The sequence below is a fragment of the Nyctibius grandis genome, chromosome 8 (genome assembly GCF_013368605.1).
Source record: "Nyctibius grandis isolate bNycGra1 chromosome 8, bNycGra1.pri, whole genome shotgun sequence".
NCBI classification, from domain to species: Eukaryota; Metazoa; Chordata; class Aves; order Nyctibiiformes; family Nyctibiidae; genus Nyctibius; species Nyctibius grandis.
Genome location: NC_090665.1, coordinates 10,540,345 through 10,556,362, shown reverse-complemented (window position 1 = coordinate 10,556,362; position 16,018 = coordinate 10,540,345). Strand labels below are relative to the sequence as shown.

Below are 16,018 nucleotides of genomic sequence, written 5' to 3'. Positions count from 1 at the left end.
AACCCACTGGCAAAGTTAATACCTCATCCGACATTTATGCCTCATCCAAGCAGGATTGGTAATGGGCATGATTCTACATCACAGAAATTTCATTTAAAAAAAACCCAAAAAATAACCCCAATCAACCAACAAACCACCTGGAAATACATTATAACAATGATCAGGCTGTCAAGTCACACATTCACATTGCTAGTAAGCACCAAATTTAAGCTTTTTTCTTCAACTTTAGATTGACTCTCTTTATTTTCTATGTGGGAGATACTTAGACCAAATTCAGACGTTAATGCACTCACATTCTAACGTGTTTCCTGGGTTTTGGATGGTGTTTTTTTCTTTTTATTTGCAACCTGTCACAAAATAAAGTGTCTAAGTTCAGGACAGTAAAACCAAAATAGGGCTTTAGAAGTTCATTTTCCAGAGTCAAATTACTTGAGGTCATCAAACCACTCACAGAAATGACACCTACTCGGCTCTTGCTGAGATCCTCTGTTGAATTTTACTGAGGTTTGCTCAGGAGTGCGCATCATGACGATTCTGCTTGGCTAGGACAAGCGGACACAGCACGTTGGCTTCAGCTGGGAACCATAGCACCTTGCTTCAAGTGCTCTCCAAGAGGAGAAAATGGTTAAGATCCTTGAGAGAATATCTGTGATTTTCACAAGGACCAGAACAAAAGTACTGGTAGTCTGGATCTTGGCTTGCATCCGCTTTCTAAATAGCCCCGGGCTAGACTAATATCAATATCCTGGCTAGTAGAAGAAGGTTTATACATTTGAGAGGAAATTCACCGAGGTAAAGGTGGCTGTCTCATGCTAGTCTGTGACATGCTGCAGCCTAGCGTGGAATGGCACAAACCCTGTATGGGTGGGGCTGCAGCGTACCCCCCAAAATGGGCTCTGTGTTGATCTTCATCACCCCCTCAGGGAGCCGGAAGGTGAATGCCCGCAGCAGGTTGGCAAAGAAAATAAAGAGCTCAGTCCTCGCTAAATGCTCCCCCAAACACACACGGTGCCCTGCAGAAGGAAGAAGGAAGGACAGTGAGTATCTAGGAATTTTTCAGTTTCATAATCACTTTGTTCATTCTTGTTATAAGCAGAGGAGTTTTTTTGTTCAAGGCCAGGATTAGGAAAGCCACAGAACTCAAACTTTGTGAATTCTTTCTCAGAAAGATCCCATCTAATGTCGCAGGTTAGGAGACACCAAATGAAAATTTCAGTGAAAATCCCTGAGGTACCACCATCATTTGTTTCTTGACCTGGCAGAAAATTGTTTTCCTTTTACAGGAGATGCTGAGCTTCAAGGTCATACACAAAGAATCTGCCAGCTGTTTGTGCATGCTTTCTTAGTGAGTTAAAGTCAGCAGATCAAAATTACAGAGTAATGGCATTTGCAACTGAACACTTGGTCACTTTATAGGCAAAGCAAGAGGCCTAATGTTGATTTCCATGGGTTCCTCATTGGAACCAATGGCATGAGCAGGACAGGTGAATAATACATTCACATTTCCAGATTAGCAGGCAAATAAAAGGAAAGAAAAAGCCAAAGGAACTTTGCTGCTAAGTGTGATCTCTCACTGTGCATTGTTACCTTATTTCCTTCTTTTGCAACTGCATTTTCAGTTCTGTAAGCAAGAACTTAATCCTGTGTTTAACAGGATGCAAGGGATTGCAAGTAACTCCAGTACGCACAAGACACTTTGCTTCTCAGGAAAAAAAATATACATATAAAGAATACTACAAACAAAACTTATGGATGACAGCAGCATGCAATAAGCCTAGGAGGTTCAGGAGTTTGAGTGGGATTCCCACTACAGTATCCTAAAAACAGTTTGGGGTCTAACAGCACAGAGGCATCTCCCTTGGCAGATACAAGCCAGTACCGTTCTTTAAAAGCAGCAAACATCAGAGGCAGAAGATGTTATCTGAAGAAATACCATAGTCTCACACTTTGGTGTTCTTCATCTAATCTGTTGGGTCGGTTCAAACTGGCAGTGCATTTACCTGCTGAGAATGGTAAAAAGGCTTCTCGAGGTACAAAGTTTCCTTCTTTATCCAGAAAATGGTCGGGGTTGAACTGTCGAGGGGTCTCCCATTGCTCAGGGTCATACAGAACAGATGCTATATTTGGCATAATGATGGTACCCTGCAAGGAAGAAACTGTTGATTCAGTTCCAACTACTAGCCTCTTCACAGAATCACAGCATGGTTAAGGGTTGGAAGGGACCTCTGGAGATCATCTAGTCCAACGCCCTGCTAAAGCAGGGTCACCTAGAGCATGTTGCACAGGGTTGCATTCAGGCGGGTTTTGAATATCTCCAGAGAAGGAGACTCCACAACCTCCCTGGGCAGCCTGTTCCAGTGCTCTGCCACCCTCAAAGTAAAGAATTTCCTCCTCATATTCAGATGGAACTTCCCATGTTTCAGCTTGTGCCATCAGTTTCTGTCTGGTGGATAAAACTGCTGCTTGTTGCCATTTCTTTGTAATGTGCAGATATGATGTGGTTAGAAGACCATTTTCCTAGAAGATTGGAGTTTGTGATGGTTTTCTGAGTTGGAAATTATCAGTTCTCAGACCTGCATCTATGTCAGTGCATGTGAACAGCATTGGTGATGTTGGTACAACTTCATTGTGACCACTTTTACTACTAATCTTAATAACACTTCTAGCAGGACTCTTTTGTTGATATTCAGGTCCCAGCACTGGAAACCTGCTTTCAGGCTCAAGAGAGAGAAATGCATCCAGAAATAACTGCAATACTTCATTGACAACAACCTCTGAGCCCTTTTAGCAGTAATACTTCAGACTTTTTCTTTACTGGTTGTTTCCAGCAGACCAGTTTGTGTGCCTTAGATACCTGGCTGTCAGAAGCAGACAGAACAGAGTGAAACCTTCACCACAAAACTAGTTAGGTGGAGGCAGTTTCAGATGTCAGTAATGGTGCTGGCCTCTCCCATCTCTCTTGCAATAAAAGCAACTAATTCCTGCTCCTTGCTAGTGTTCTACAGTGAGAACTGGCACCCAGCATAGCTTATGTCACTCTAAAAAAATGCCTTATTGGCTGTGAACATGTGTCTTAGGCAGCATTTGGGAGCAACTCTCTCACTGTCAGCTGTAGCTGTAGCTGACAGTCTCTCAGCTGTTAAAGATTCAGGGAGGTCCCTTAGCTCGTGGAGTCAGTGGAGCTATAAGCCATCCTCTCACAAGTCTTCCTCCATCCCAGGAGTGCTGGCAGTGCCAAGTCGGACAGGGACGTCTTAACCAGTGCTTTGGCAAAACCGTTTCCCCTCTCAGTCCATCCCCAGCCAAGTATCACAGAATCACAGAATGTTAGGGATTGGAAGGGACCTCGAAAGATCATCTAGTCCAATCCCCCTGCCGGAGCAGGATTGCCTAGACCACATCACACAGGAACGCGTCCAGGCGGGTTTTGAATGTCTCCAGAGAAGGAGACTCCACAACCTCTCTGGGCAGCCTGTTCCAGTGTTCAGTTACACTCACTGTAAACAAGTGTTTCCTCATATTTATGTGGAACCTCCTGTGTTCCAGCTTGCACAAGTAGAGCTGGTCTCTGCAGTTGTGCCGTTGACCAGCAGGGCAGGAGCCCAAGGCTTCTGTGGCAGGGGTCTTATCAGCTGTCTGAGCATCAACACGCTGAGTGAGAGACTTATTTCACTCATGGAACCACAAATGGTAACCTTTCCCCAGGCACCACGTTCTCAGTTATACGGAGAATAGTTTATAGATGGAAAACGTGTTACAAAACTGGAATAAAAGCTAAATGTCTCTCAGTGGAAGGAAAACAGAGGCTGAAAATGTGTCTGTACCTTTTTGACAGGGAATCCTAGCAATGTTGTGTCCCTCACACACACTCTGGGCATGCCAACAAAGACAATGTTGCTGAAGCGTTGGATCTCATGAACCACAGCATTTGTATAGGGCAGTTTTCTCCGATCCTCATAACAAATTAACTGGGAAGGACCCAAAAGAGCATCCAGCTCCTTCTGCACTTTCTCTGTGGAGAAATGGTCACCATTTCAGATGGAAAAAATGCATAAAATATTTTAACTAGTCTCTTTTCTTAGAGAAACAGGAACATATGTTATTGCAACATAGTACATTAAGTCTATAACCTGTGATTTAATATGATTTAATGTCTGAGTTTAATATATGAAAACAAAAATAAACAGGAAAAAAACCCAACAGTCCGGTCCAGAATCATAAGCAAGGACTATACCGTACTTACTCGAGCTCTGATATTTATCTGAGAGAATGCTTGGTGGGTGTAGGGCTGGTCACTCAGCTCCAGGTTTTGAAGGTATTTAGGGATTGCTTAGTTTACTTTATCTCAAAATTTAAATCTCATTTGGAAAATTGACACAAATGCCTCAGATATTAACTCCCAATGCAAGGGATGAGTTGAGCAGAGTTGGTCCAAGTACGGCAACATACTGTATGAACAATCAATACCTGAATCAGCCTAAAACCTTGGATGCAAATATGCACTCAATGACACAGCCTTTTCAGCCTCCTACTGAGGCAGTGGGAACACAGGTATCTCCCTTGCTTTCAGTGCTCAAGCACAGCAGATGAAAGCCACCAGCCCCAGGAGTATCCAAGTCCTCGTTAAACCCTGGCCATATCCTTTCTCTTCCTGACATAGACGTGGATGAGGAAACTCAGCCTGGATCTACAGAGGCATTAATGGAATTGGTGTTAACTAGATAAGCAACCTCTTTTGCAATATTAACTCAGACAGGGACAGTTTGTGTGTACTGCCAGCAGTTCTTGCCTGAAAACACCACCTCTACACATCAGGCAGCCAGAATCCTCCCCTTAAACTTCTTTTGTATTTCTACAGTCTTTCCATCCCTTGCAGATGTTCCACATTCATGTTTTGTTTTCAGCTTAGGTTTGTGTGCTGCTTTGTGAACAAACTGCAACAAATATTACTGGTTATTTAAACACTAGATGCTAAGACCATCTGCCAGATACATGCAGAATATGCTCTACTGAAACCTTGAGGCCACCCCTGAGCAACCCATATTCCATGGATGCCCACTGCCTAGCCTTGTACATGAAGCAGTCAGCAAAGACAGAAAGGAGTCACTGCATTCTTCAGCGAAATATATGGATTTGCACGGTGCAAATTATCTTGCATCTCTGTACCTGTTTCCTGACAAGAAAGATACAGGAAGAGGCAGCCAACTGTACCAGGACCATGGGCCTTCCTTAGGGCAACGTGCAGCCCTTCATAACCTGCCAAGATCTGTCCAGCTGGTTTGGCTAGTAAGGGATCCAGTGGGTTGTTAGGAGTATTGGCGTGCTCATCAAGGAGTGTTGTGCCAGGAGGGGAAGAGAGTATAGGCTCTCTTTGCTCTTCTCACAGCAAAGCTGTGTTAGCACTCCTCATACGCGAACGATGTCTGGTGCAGACAGGACTCATATTAGAGCTCTGATCTCAGTTTCTGCTGCCATCAGTCAGCCTGTAAACTTTCCACACAGAGCACCTCATTGACTTGTCACTGCAAAGACCTAACTTTTGTCTCACTGCAAGTGCCTTCAGCTGCCTGGTTTGGTCAGGTCATAGCATGGGCCTCTGATTTTTTCCTCTGCTGCCATTCTTTATGTTTTCAGAGAATGAAAGCCAGGCTCAACTAGTGGCTTTTGTGCCTGCAACTCATTATATTCAGCCATCATTAACATTTGTAGTACCCACAGCGTTTCACAGCAAGAATCCCTCTCACCTTGGATGTCTGGATTCACTACCATATAGAGCAGTCCCCAGTACAATGTTGTGCTTGAGGTCTCCGATCCACCGAGGAAAAGATCATTTATAACATATACCAAATTGTCTTCATCGTACTTGGGCTTGACCCCATCTTTAGACTGTAGATGATGATAAGAAGTTGAAGTTAAAGCATAGAAGTTAGGTCATCCTGTATGCCTCCTGTGTGAGAGTCTTTATTTCCACAGCTGGCATGTGCACAAAGAATATTCAAAATTACAGTTTTTGATGAGTACTAAGAGATTAATAGTTTCCCAAATGGCCATGGTGAGTCTGCATTGCTCTTTTTCATGAAGTGGAATATTCTTTCATTAAAATCCAGGCAATTTTATGCCATCTGACTTAAACACGAAAACTTTAAAGCACTTAAAGCACACTACAAGTTTTGCAGTTAGTCTAGAGTGTACTTCTAAACAAGTGCCCCACAACATGTCACTCATTAGGCCTTCACCTCTCCAGTATGCTATCAAATGTTGATAGAAAATACCAAAGGAAAACCTATCTGAATGAAAGGATCTCAACAGAACTTCTTGAGAGTAATTTCTTCTCTCAGTTCAGGATAGATGTGAACTGGTGGCACCCAAGTATTTTTTTTCTTATAATAAGGGAGTAAAATGTAAAAACAATTCGAGAAAATACTTCAGGCAAACACATTTTAAAATAAACAGATTGCAATAACTTGCACCCCTGGCACCAGAGAAAGCTGCATCTTTGCCTCTAAAATGCTTATTTTAGCAAGTCTTGTCGTACTCATTCAGATATAATGTGCAAGAGGATGTATCAGCTCCTTCCAGAGCCCACGAGCCAACACTGAGAGAACATGGCAGCCTGACTAACGGAAAGCTTATGACCAGAGGTAGAAGCGACATCTTCATCTACCCTAGGAAAGAGATGCTTCTTCTAGCTCCTGAAAGTATCCCCTAATGACTTAGTTTGAAGCAGAAACTCTGGTGTTCTTAGCAGAGCCTCTCTGGCTCATGACTCGCTTCCTGCTATGGAAAATAATAGCTTAGGCAAGAAAGAAGATTAACAGCCTATTATGGCATTGTTTGTGAAATCGTTTCCTAGGCCCTCCAATTTGAATATAGGTGCCAAAACAACCGTGCCCCAAACTGTGGGGAAGTTAGAGGAAACACAAGGAGAACAGGCTTGGGACCTCCAAATACATCCCATTTAGGACCTACTGCTGACAGCATCCATCTGCCAAGAAAGCTGACAGGTGTCATGCATAAAATACCTATTTCTAGGTTGGTCAAATGATCAAGTAGGCTGGGATTGCTGGGGTGCAACTGCTGAAAGGGACTGAAAGGGACTACTCTCTTTTTGATGCTGCAGGAATGATACCAAGGGATTTTAGGATAGCCTGGGAATCCTTTAAAGAGTGGAGAATCTCCTCAGACAAGGACCTAAAAGGATTATCCAGTAAAGGGAAAATCCTTCATGAATGATTCCCTCCCAAGGGAGGAACCACAGAGCTGTGTCGCTCAAAGACAGCTGGTGTTAGGACACACACTGAAACCCAAAAAAGCATGTCAGCTATTTCAGGGTAATTATCTATGCATGCGTATTTAATTCCATTGTAAACATGAGGTATCCTGCTGTAGAAGATGAGGTGGTCTACCAAAGTTGTGTAACCTACAGGCATAAATTGTCTCATATTTACTACAGGATTGAAGTATACACATGGATATTTATGGAAAGCAGATGATAGCTCATGAGTTCACACCCTAACATACTTTGTGGTAATTCATTCATGTAACCAAAGCATAGAACTGGATGCCTTTCTGGGAGACATGAGTTAGCAAGTCCCAAGCTACTGTATTCACATTAAGAAACCTATGAAATTTAAGAAACTGTGATAGAAGGGGTCAGACTGGATGATTTAATGGTCTGTTTGGCCTTATACTCCATAAATGTGTGATCAAGCAGACTGAACACTTACTTTCTCCATCTCAGCCAGGTAAAAGTCAATGAAATCCTGTGGTTCGTTTGGTATCCCTCTCTCCACATGTCTTCTAATCTCCTTCCTTGCAAAAGAACTCAGGAAATCATAGCAAGATAACGCTTTCTTATGAGGACCAGGGAGACAGCACATCAGCCAGGGGAAGATTTCGTACAGCTGCGGGAGTGACACACAAGCGGCAGTGTGAATTATCTGTCAGTAACAAATCTGCTTTTAGAAAGGCTGAATTGTTCTGTCTGGAAACGTTGATAGTGGAACAAACAAACTAGCATTGCTTTGAGTAGATTTTTGCCATCATGTGGGAAAACTTTACTAGTAGTTTTGACACATTTCTGGGGGTCAAGGCAGTACTGACAACACTCTGCTCATGCCAGTAAGTTTAGCTGACTAATGCAGGTCACTAGAAGACCTTACTCCTGCACAGTTGGAGACCCTAGCTCCCACCCACTCAAAATGGAAGGACATCCTTTCTGGATACTGTGTGGTGACTAAGATCAACAAATCAGCAGCCTGAAGTAACTGGTGGAATTTGTGGAGCTCACAGAAGGAAAGGGTAGACTGGGTATCACTCTAAGAGCTAATTTAATTTTTCCCCTCAGAGTCCTCATGACGCTACAGGACCAATAATTATTCTGATGGTTAGAAATATTACATCTTCAGTCTGCTGAGTGTATTTATACACACATTGGTCAGCTCAAAGTATTGTCATCTAGCTTGGATAGTTCTTTCTTTGTAGCATCTGCCATGCCACCCTGCCAAGCAAACAGCATTTCTCTCTCCTCTTTGTTCTTTCAGACCTAACATGCAAAGTCTCTCTAATTTTAAGTGATAGTTTGTATGTCATCTATTAACACTTCTCTACATTTGTTTGACTCCAGACTCACAACATAAGGTGTTCAAGACCCTAGAATAGGTGCCACAGATTATTACACACCAGAACCTATTTTAACACTTCTTTGGATCTAACGGGAAAACAATGCTGGAAACACTCTAAGATGCTGTTTGCCTTTTTCATCCTGTTATCTGCTAGTTTACACCAGTCCCTTTCCTCTTAACCTTTGCACTGAAATATTCTAAGCTCATAGCAGATATTAATCTTATTAGTTCCTAGTATGTTTCATAATTTAATTTTGTACTATTACAATTTGTTCCATTCTTATAACTCCAATCCACAGTGCTTATGAGCTCTTGCAGCAGGATATCCTGAACCTCCTCTGTACTGTTAAGGTCTCCTGGCTTTGATCATCCACAAATTTCATCTATTTTTCTATTTTTTATTATGGGAAAGTTGTATAGTGCTACCCTCATATGATAGATCTGTTGAAAACGTTTACTACCACATCAGCATTTTAGTTTGCCTTTTTGTATAAAACTCACATCTCCCTTCTGAGGAGAGGCTGAGGGAGCTGGGTCTCTTTAGCTTAGAGAAGAGGAGACTGAGGGGTGACCTCATTAATGTTTATAAATATGTAAAGGGCAAGTGTCATGAGGATGGAGCCAGGCTCTTCTCAGTGACATCCCTTGACAGGACAAGGGGCAATGGGAGCAAGCTGGAACACAGGAGGTTCCACATAAATATGAGGAAAAACTTCTTTACGGTGAGGGTGACCGAACACTGGAACAGGCTGCCCAGAGAGGTTGTGGAGTCTCCTTCTCTGGAGACATTCGAAACCCGCCTGGACGCGTTCCTGTGTGATGTGGTCTAGGCAATCCTGCTCCGGCAGGGGGATTGGACTAGATGATCTTTCGAGGTCCCTTCCAATCCCTAACATTCTGTGATTCTGTGTGATCTCAGTGGAATTTGCTATGCCATACACAGTCCCCATTACACCCAGCTTCTCCCTCTTTAAGGGAGGGTCTAAACCACAAAGTCTAATTCATGCATTTCAAGCGCAAAGCTGGCCTTTGTGATAAGTCGTGGGAGGTACCCACCAAAAAATCTCTGACAGAACTTGAATTGTGAGACTGTCAGAGAATGTATGTATTGTTTATGTAATGTGTGAATTGCAAGCTATAATGAAGTAATGGAAAGATACATAATGAATATTTTATTATTCGTGAGGGAGGGAAAAAAAGAGAATTGTCAGTATACAATTTGCGGAGTATTAAAAAGCAAAACTGTGAATTCAATGATGCCTGTTTTTGGAGAAGAAAAGTGGATAGAGGTGGGAGGAGCAGCACTGCAGAGTTCAAATTTATTACAAACTCCAGTCTCAAATTAAGTTTAAAGGTTTCTGTTAACAGTCTCAGAAATGCTGAAAGACTTAAAGCCAGGAGTCCACAGAGATATGTCCCCTAAACTTGCAAGGCAACAAGCGAATTCTTAAAAATGGCCTCAAAACCAAGGAGGCAGTAATAAGGTCCCCAAGGATACCTCTTAGCTCACAGTTTGCATTTGCTAGTTGCTCTGTATTTAGTGAAGACCCATTTTTTGTATCTGCACTTTCATTTTCTACATTTTTCAGGAAAAAAAATTGTATATTATTTACTCACCTGATGAACAAAGCTGCCTAAAAATCTGAATAATTTCTCCGTGGCACTGATCAGTTCATGGAAGGTTTTGTCCTCATCAGAGAAGTGATATCCAAAAACCAGAGCACAAATTACATTTGAAATAGAATGGAAAAGAGGGAAAGAAGGATCCACAGGTCTTCCTGCAAACACAGTAGCTGGTATTCACTCTCAATGTTCTCTTCGGGTGTTACTTATACAGATAGGACAAGGCGTTGTTAGAGATTACATAAAATGTTCTCTTTATCCAGCTGGGGCATGAATGGGGATAGACATTTGGTATTAATATATATTCATGAAAATAAAACATAGTCTTAGAGCAAAGGACACTGTTAAACTGTTTCCTCATAGCTCTTAGAATCTCATAGCCCTTCCTGTGGAATAAATAATGTTGTACAACTAAGATCCGTTAGAGGATACCATAGCAAATCTGCTGTCCTCAGTTGTGTGGAAGAAGACAAGTCAGAATGTGAGAAGGAAGAAATGTCCCTGGAGATGAACTAAGAGAAGACAGTGACAGACATGTTCAAAAATGGAAAAAACTACTTAGGAGGAAAGACTGAAGGAACTTGGGAAGGTTTAAGAAGCAGAATAGATGGATAAGAACTGCAAAGTATACCTCATAAAATTATTACAGTCTCAGCTGTGAACAGTAGATCATAATATGTCTGATGATTTTTTTAAAGTTATGAGACAAACATTGATCAAAAATGATTTGGATAGAAATGATCCTGACTTGGACTCTAGGATGAACCTGAGAATCCACTGAAGTTCCCTCCCACCTCCTACTTTCTTTGATACTCTTGACAATAGTTACTTAGCCAGACAGACACTCAAATATCCAGTTTACCTCATGGCACCTAATGTCATTGAAACTTAGAGATTTTGAGAAATGACTAAGCTCTGGAATACTCTTTTGCTACCTATCGTAGGCAGTCTGAGAATGGCTTGGCTGTGCAGTTACGATATCATAGACAAACGATAAGCCCATGGAGGTGGAATTTCAGAAGTTCCCCACTTCATTAGGTTTATGAACAGCTTTTTAAGAAAGAAATTCCCACTTGTGATACTACACTCTATCTGCTCTTTGGGTTTTGGTAAGTTTGGATACACCACTCTGGACCTATCCTGACCCTAGAAAGGAGTGGGTAAGTTTGCACACTGAAGATATGGATCCAGGACTGAAGTGTGTCTGATTTCTTAGCAGATAGATATATACCTTTCAGGTTCACAAAGAACTCCACCAGGTGAGAGGCCTCCTCTTGCACTCGATGCTCCAGACCTTTTTTCCCCATTCCCAGACTGCGTAGAGTCATTATACCAAAGCGTCTCTGCTGCTTCCAGAAGCGACCACTTGCCAGTATAATGCCTGAAGGGATTCCTGGCATATTAGTATTTGTCATAGACACGAACGATTCATTTAAAAATATATTATAAAATACATGGAGTAAATCAGGGAATACACTGTGATAAAAGTATCTTTAGGTGAAACTGTCAGTAACCAGAAATCATAGCCAAACATACCCAAACTATAACTAGACCACATGTTCTTAATATTGATTGTAGTTAATCTTTGAAAAGAGCGATTTAAGGATTTGCTGACTGCTCCATTTCTTGATGTCTTAAAAAAAACCAAACAACTGAAGATGCCTTTTTTTAGAAAATCTGCTTTAGCCATACTGAATCGATCATGCTCAAGACAGGAATAACTGGATGAATTTCTGCAGAGTGGTCTACAGGGCCAGGGTATGTTTATGGAGATACAGATCAATTAATGTGATGCTTTTGGGCTGAAGTGATGAAGGTGAAGGATAAGTGACATTTAGGCCCTGTTTCTTCTCTGGAAGGTAGACCACTCCGCTGATTGTTAAATTGCAGTAGTGGTTACCTGAAGAGCCCTGAACTGCTGCAGTGATGGTGATGCTTTACGTAGCTTTAAACAATCTGTGTTTGCTTTCACATAGCAAATGCACGGAAGGATAAAGACTGCAGACTGCTGAAATACACTAAGGAGAAGTGGGTTTTCATGTGTCGGAGGCACTCTCACAATCAAAGGGTGTTCACCAAATGTTTAAAAGTGGCTGCAAACACAGCAATGAGACTTCTGAAGGCAGGTGTTATAGGTCTCTTGCTCATGATAGAAGGTGCTTGGCAACCATAATACGTATGGTTACCAAACATATAAACAAGCTTTGCATTCATGTAATGTACAGCAAAATCATGTGCAGCAAATTGGATTGTTCTGTGAGGAGGGCAAGATTGCTGAGTTCTGAGCTGGGATCACATACATCTTGAACACGGCAAAAAGGTCACCTAGAAACAACCTGATTTGGAGTGTTTCCCAGGCTTGGGAAAGCTCAGTACAAAAGGCATCATGGCAAATAGTAAGTTATTGTCAAGAGCTAATGGAGGACTTGGACAGTATCTGATGGAAAAGCATTCTGAACAGGAGGGTAGAGGATCTAACAAGGCAGAGCAGTTTGCCAAGTCAACATTCCTGTGCACTATTTATGGCAGGAAAATCTCACCTTTTCCTTTGGCCATTGCTCTGAAGAAAGGCGACACCATCCGCCCAGAAACATCTTCAGGGTGTGTAGTCATGCCATCCTTCACTGCTTGATATCCATTCAGTATGATCACTGGGGCCCATCCGAACCACAAAGTATATATGTTACCATAAGTTTTTGCCAGCTGTAAGTGGAAAAGGTGCCAGAAAAGAACAGATGAAACACCATACATCCCAAACAGACACTGCACCTGCTATTCACTGGCCCAATAGCCAGTTTTGTGCTGAGAACATCATCCCCATGAATATAATTACAGCTAGAAGCAGAAAGAGACTGTTGTTTTTCTGACAATGAGGCTTTCAGCAGCCAATTTTATTTACCCAGGGGGAAGTGATTCTGTTTTCAAAGCACAGGCTGCAGCAACACTGCAGCAAAAGAAAGAAAACTTTGTATTTTACATTGCATCACATCCAACACCGACATTTGTACCTCGTTAATTGAACAGCCACACTCTGCACCTCTCTGGGGCTCTACGCCTCCAGCTAACCCTTTCTTTGCAAAAGGAAACCAACTGATTAAACCTGCTCCATCTGTGTGCTCCAGGAGAGGAGGTGGAGCCAGAGACTAGTCAACAGCCATGAAGTGCCAGTGGGCTGCAGCTGAGTCCAGAGTTTCCTCACAGTACTGAGGAAAGCACTGACCGTTGTAGACAGCAGAGGTATCTGAGCAGAGGCAGGTGTATGACAGAGGAAATTCAACCATTTGTGGAAAAAGCTTTGTCCAAGAATGGGACTCTGTTCCAACACACCCACGATGACACAAAAGAGGTGGTAGACAGTGTCTAAGGTGCCACCAGAATTACATGCAATTGATCACACTAGTCACTCGCTTCTCCTTATAATTCTTTAGATACTGGCTTTCCTCTCCCTGTTACAGCTTCACTGCCTGAGTCTGCACTGCCCTCAATGACCTGTGCTGCTGTCTCAAGCATAGATCTGAATTACAGAGAGGGACTGAGATGACCTGGGGAGGAGCAGCTGTCTCTGAAAACAAGTGGCAAACAAATAGTTTTAAGGAGGTGTTGGAAGACAGGGAGTGTATGCTTTTTCTGTATTACAAGCATACATACACATGCACCATATTACCCACTTCATGATGAAATTAGACAATGCCAGTGTGTCAGAATTTTTAAAAGTAACACTGGAGTTATCAGCAATGGAGGAGCATCTTTTTGATTATTGGTACTCTCCGACCTTAACAAGAAGTCAGAAACCCTGTCCCCAAGTTTATTTGATTCTGAAGGACATTAAGTTTCTCACGAAGACCACATACCCCACATAAGGTGACCTGAATGTAGGAATCAAGTTGATCTTTATATGTCCGTACCTTGTCTGTAACTTTCCAAGACTTAAAAGCTTCACTTTGCTATTAACATACCGGTTTTGTTTAAGCTGTGACTAAAATTAGCCAATTAAGAACATCTTAAAAGAAATACCTCCATCAGAAGATCCCGATGAAACTGAAAGTTCAGGTGCACCAAGTTTCCAAGCAATGGGAGAGGAGTTGGTCCAGGAGGGAATCGCTTGCATGCCTTTCGCAGTTTGAAAAACTCAACGATTAACAAAAAAATGATCAGGGCTACAAAAGCTTGACTTACTGTCAGCATTTCAGAGCTGATTTTTCAGCTTGTCTGTAACAAAAAGAAGGTACTGGAGCTTGGAAAGGTGATCTTCCTTCTTGTTGCATCAGTTCTCTCTGCAGACTGAGTCCTATAAAGCGTCAGTTCCTTTCCCTCCCTCTGTCCCTCCCTCTTTATCACTGCCTGCCCTTTTCCTGCACCCCAGACATTTCCCATACTGAGATACATCAAGCTGATCCCTGACCAGAAGCATACCTAGCTGGTTACAGCACGCCATGGTACAAAAACGTGGAATTGCTTGTATTCAAGGTATTTGTCCTGAAGATTGTGATAAGGAACTGCTGGTGTGTATTGGGAGATCTGGATTGGAATGACACCAGGTGAGAGCCCATGTTGACCACTGTACACGAGATGAGTGAAACTCAGTTTCATCTGCCTTGGGAACTTTAAAAACATACATAGTTATTCATCTCAGAATCACTGAATTCAGATTATGAGTGTTACACGTCAGTTACAATAGGTTAGACTTTCCAGTGCTTTAGTCACAAATGTTATTTAACTTATCTTTAAATGTGGTTGTAAATTCAGATTTGCTTGCCAGTACACACAGTTCACACCGGCAAAAACAGCAGTAGTTGCAGACCAAGTATGCAATTAGAAGATAAAATTGTTACATGTAGTTTCTGAAAAATTGGCCTTGAGTCTTCAGTCAAAAGTTTTTCCCCAGTAAATGGAAAAAATAGGTTTCATCGAGTGAGGATTAATGACATGGAGATAATGCTTAAAAACTCACATTACAATTAAATAATTAAAAAATCATAATATTAAAATTTGTTATATTTAAAAGTGAATTAAATATAAAATTCCAATTGTAATTATTTTAGATTTTTTTAGTATGTAACCTAATTGAAGGTTTCATTTGCCTTGGTTTCTTTTCGACATTTTTAAATCCCTTTCAGAATCCTAGCTATGATTACCAGTTATCAATAAGTTTACAGGACACATCGAAAATCTGTCCTCTGATAACGACGGGATTCACACCTTGTTTGAAACACAGACGGGGGAAAGCACTGTGCATCACTCACCAGAGGATCCTATCTTGTATTGCAGAGAAGGTGTCTTCACTAAAAATTAAGTACAAGTCTGAACAAGAAATCGCCCTGCCCTCCAATGCATTCATAAATGCAGGATTTTGCAAACCTGGCATCATTAAGTAATGTGACTCAGTGATATCAGTCCATCTCCTTCAGTTGGCCAAACTTTCCAGCTATTGTAGGTACCCACATGCCTGCGTTATACAGCAAAGACAGCATGGAAAAGTAGTTTTTTATGACCTTATGTGTGCAAAACTAACAAGACATTATGGACAATATGTGCAGGAAGCGGGCTGAGGTGGGCTCCATGGCTTTGCTAAAATCAGTGCAAGTCAGGTACAACTGCCCACTATGAGGCTGAAATCAGCAAAATATAAAACAGAAAAAATTGTTTCTTCAAACCAAAATATCATTTAAAATTTTGGAAAAAAAAGGAAGAAAAGTAGTTTTGTGCAGACAGCTGAAATCAGAAGTGCTGAATTACAGAAATTTCATGGATAGACTAAATACAATCACATT

The 16,018-nt window shown here is 41.7% G+C and overlaps 1 protein-coding gene across 1 annotated transcript; it reads right to left on the bottom strand.

Moving 5' to 3' along the window:
- Window positions 1–834: 834 nt before the first annotated feature.
- LOC137666073 (cytochrome P450 2J6-like) lies at window positions 835–14,432 on the bottom strand. The gene is made up of 9 exons (XM_068405653.1): window positions 14,262–14,432; window positions 12,788–12,950; window positions 11,479–11,628; window positions 10,242–10,402; window positions 7,728–7,904; window positions 5,745–5,886; window positions 3,825–4,012; window positions 2,001–2,142; window positions 835–1,013 (listed from the first exon to the last, which is right to left on the bottom strand). The coding sequence occupies exons 1-9, from the start codon at window positions 14,430–14,432 to the stop codon at window positions 835–837; spliced, it is 1,473 nt and encodes a 490-aa protein (XP_068261754.1).
- Between the last annotated feature and the right edge of the window lie 1,586 nt (window positions 14,433–16,018).

Bases quoted from the DNA above. Each gene is read 5' to 3' on its own strand.
- LOC137666073 (XM_068405653.1), bottom strand. From the start codon at position 14,432: ATGCTGACAGTAAGTCAAGCTTTTGTAGCCCTGATCATTTTTTTGTTA. The intron at 7,905-10,241 runs GTGAGTAAATAA...TCACTCCCGCAG, and splicing joins TAGGCAGCTTTGTTCATCAG to CTGTACGAAATCTTCCCCTG. The intron at 4,013-5,744 runs GTGAGAGGGATT...ATTTCTCCACAG, and splicing joins AGTGAATCCAGACATCCAAG to AGAAAGTGCAGAAGGAGCTG.